The following is a 1,803-nucleotide window of genomic DNA, read 5'->3' as shown; positions in this document are numbered from 1 at the left end:
TCCCACGGGGCTTCTCTCATACATGCCCACAGTTCTTCCCTCGGCACTCTGTCATATGCATAAAACCAAACTGCTGTTCCTCTACCGTCACCATTTCTCGAAGCCGTGCATCAATCACATGCTCCCAGATCTTTAGTGTATGGGATGTTAGCTTTATTCCTCTATAATTCCCACAGTCCTGTACATCCCCCTTGTTCTTATAGATAGGCACTATGACACTCTCTCTCTAATCGTCAGGCACTGTATTGAGAATCTTTGTCAACCACTCTACGCCTTCTCCAAAAGACTTCCAGGTCTCCATAGGTATCCCATTAGGACCTACAGCCTTCCCTGTCTTCATCCTTTTTATCGCTCTTTTTACTCCTCCTTGCTGACTTCCGAGACTTTCCCGGGATGTGCTGCTGGTGTTGTGCATCTTTCCTCCTGTGGATTTTCCTCATTTAGAAGCTTCCGAAAATTTTCCTTCCACCTAGCCTTTATCTTACTATCCTCAGTGATAGTACTTCCATTTCCATCTTTGATAAGTTTCACCTGTCTGTTATTAGATGAATTTCTGTCCCGAGTCTTGTACTGCCCCTCTGTACTGTCCAACTTCTTATAAAGATCTTTATGTGCCTCACTTTTTGCTTTCGCCACTTCCGTTTTCGCCCTGCTGCTGCCTTGTATTGCTGTGCTGCCTCATCGGACTGCGATTGATCCCTCGTCCTTTTACTGTTTCTCTTTTCTGCTATTGCCTGTTGCACTTCCTCATTCCACCACCATGTGTCTTTACCCACCTTTGGTGCCTTTCCTGATGTTTCTCCGAGCACTACTTTACCCACACTTCTCATCTTCTCACTCAGTATCTCCCAGGTAGTCTCCTTGCCACTTATTCTTTCTTTTACCTTTGTAACAAATTCAGGAGTATGCAGTGGCGGTCTCAAATCGGTTTAAAGTGCTTGGCACTCTACAGGACCCTGCTGAACTGGAGGATACCTTAAAGTGGGTGGGATACCTTTAAGGAGTGCTTTGGGGTCCGACCTCGGCGAAGGAGGCGTGTTGTCTCGGACGAGACACTGAACACTATAGAGATGAGTCGTGCTGCCAGACTGGATGGGTACCACATCTTGCACAGGGAGTTGTCTCGCTCTGCTAGGGCCTCTTTGAGAATGGAACAAGAGACATACGTTAGGGGGATCGTGGACGAGTTGGAAGGCTATTTTGCCCAAAAGGACCTACTACCTGCTTTCTGAGCCCTGAGGGAACTCTGGTCAAAGTCCATCTTTCAACTGGGCTCGGTGAGGGCAGAGGATGGTCGCATTGTATCAGAGACGGGTGAGTATAGGGCCTGCTGGGCTGAGTACTTTGATCCCCCATGTTCAAAACTCCCGTTGGCTGGCATGCTGCCACTAGTGGCTGATCCACCAATCAGTGAGGCACCATCTTCCATTGAAGAGGTGAGAAGGGTGCTCTTTAGGCTGAAGAGTGGAAAGGCTGCTGGTGTCTATGGGATTGCTGCGGAGTTGTTGAAGGCGGGTGGAGAAGCCATGATCTGTGGTTTGCATGCAGTCCTGTCTGCCGTTTGGCTGGAAAAGGGGCTTGGTGATACCTAACTGGAAAGGGAAAGGGGACCAAAGGGACTGTGGCAACTATAGAGGTATTACATTGCAAGGCAAGATCCTCGCTCATCTGCTTTGGACACGAGTGCGCAGAGACCTGAGCAGTCTTGTTTTACATCCAAGAAGTCAACTGTAGACCGTGTCTTAACACTTCGTGTCCTTGTGGAACGCCTACTTGAGTTTCAACAAGGTATGCTTGCAGCTG

General features: G+C 48.5%; 1 protein-coding gene across 1 annotated transcript in view; it reads right to left on the bottom strand.

Annotated features, from left to right (window-relative positions):
* Nucleotides 1-226: 226 nt before the first annotated feature.
* Nucleotides 227-1,803, bottom strand: part of LOC125026900 — a 3,090-nt gene continuing 1,513 nt past the window's right edge. The window contains exons 2-3 of the mRNA XM_047615500.1: nucleotides 593-884; nucleotides 227-423 (exon numbers count right to left, since the gene is read on the bottom strand). Coding sequence (XP_047471456.1) covers nucleotides 227-423; nucleotides 593-884 — 489 coding nt within the window. The remainder of the gene's footprint in view (nucleotides 424-592; nucleotides 885-1,803) is intronic.

The sequence above is a fragment of the Penaeus chinensis genome, chromosome 7 (assembly GCF_019202785.1).
Source record: "Penaeus chinensis breed Huanghai No. 1 chromosome 7, ASM1920278v2, whole genome shotgun sequence".
In the NCBI taxonomy this organism is placed as follows: Eukaryota; Metazoa; Arthropoda; class Malacostraca; order Decapoda; family Penaeidae; genus Penaeus; species Penaeus chinensis.
Note: the sequence above shows the minus strand (reverse complement) of the source record. Positions and strands in the feature narration are given on the sequence as shown.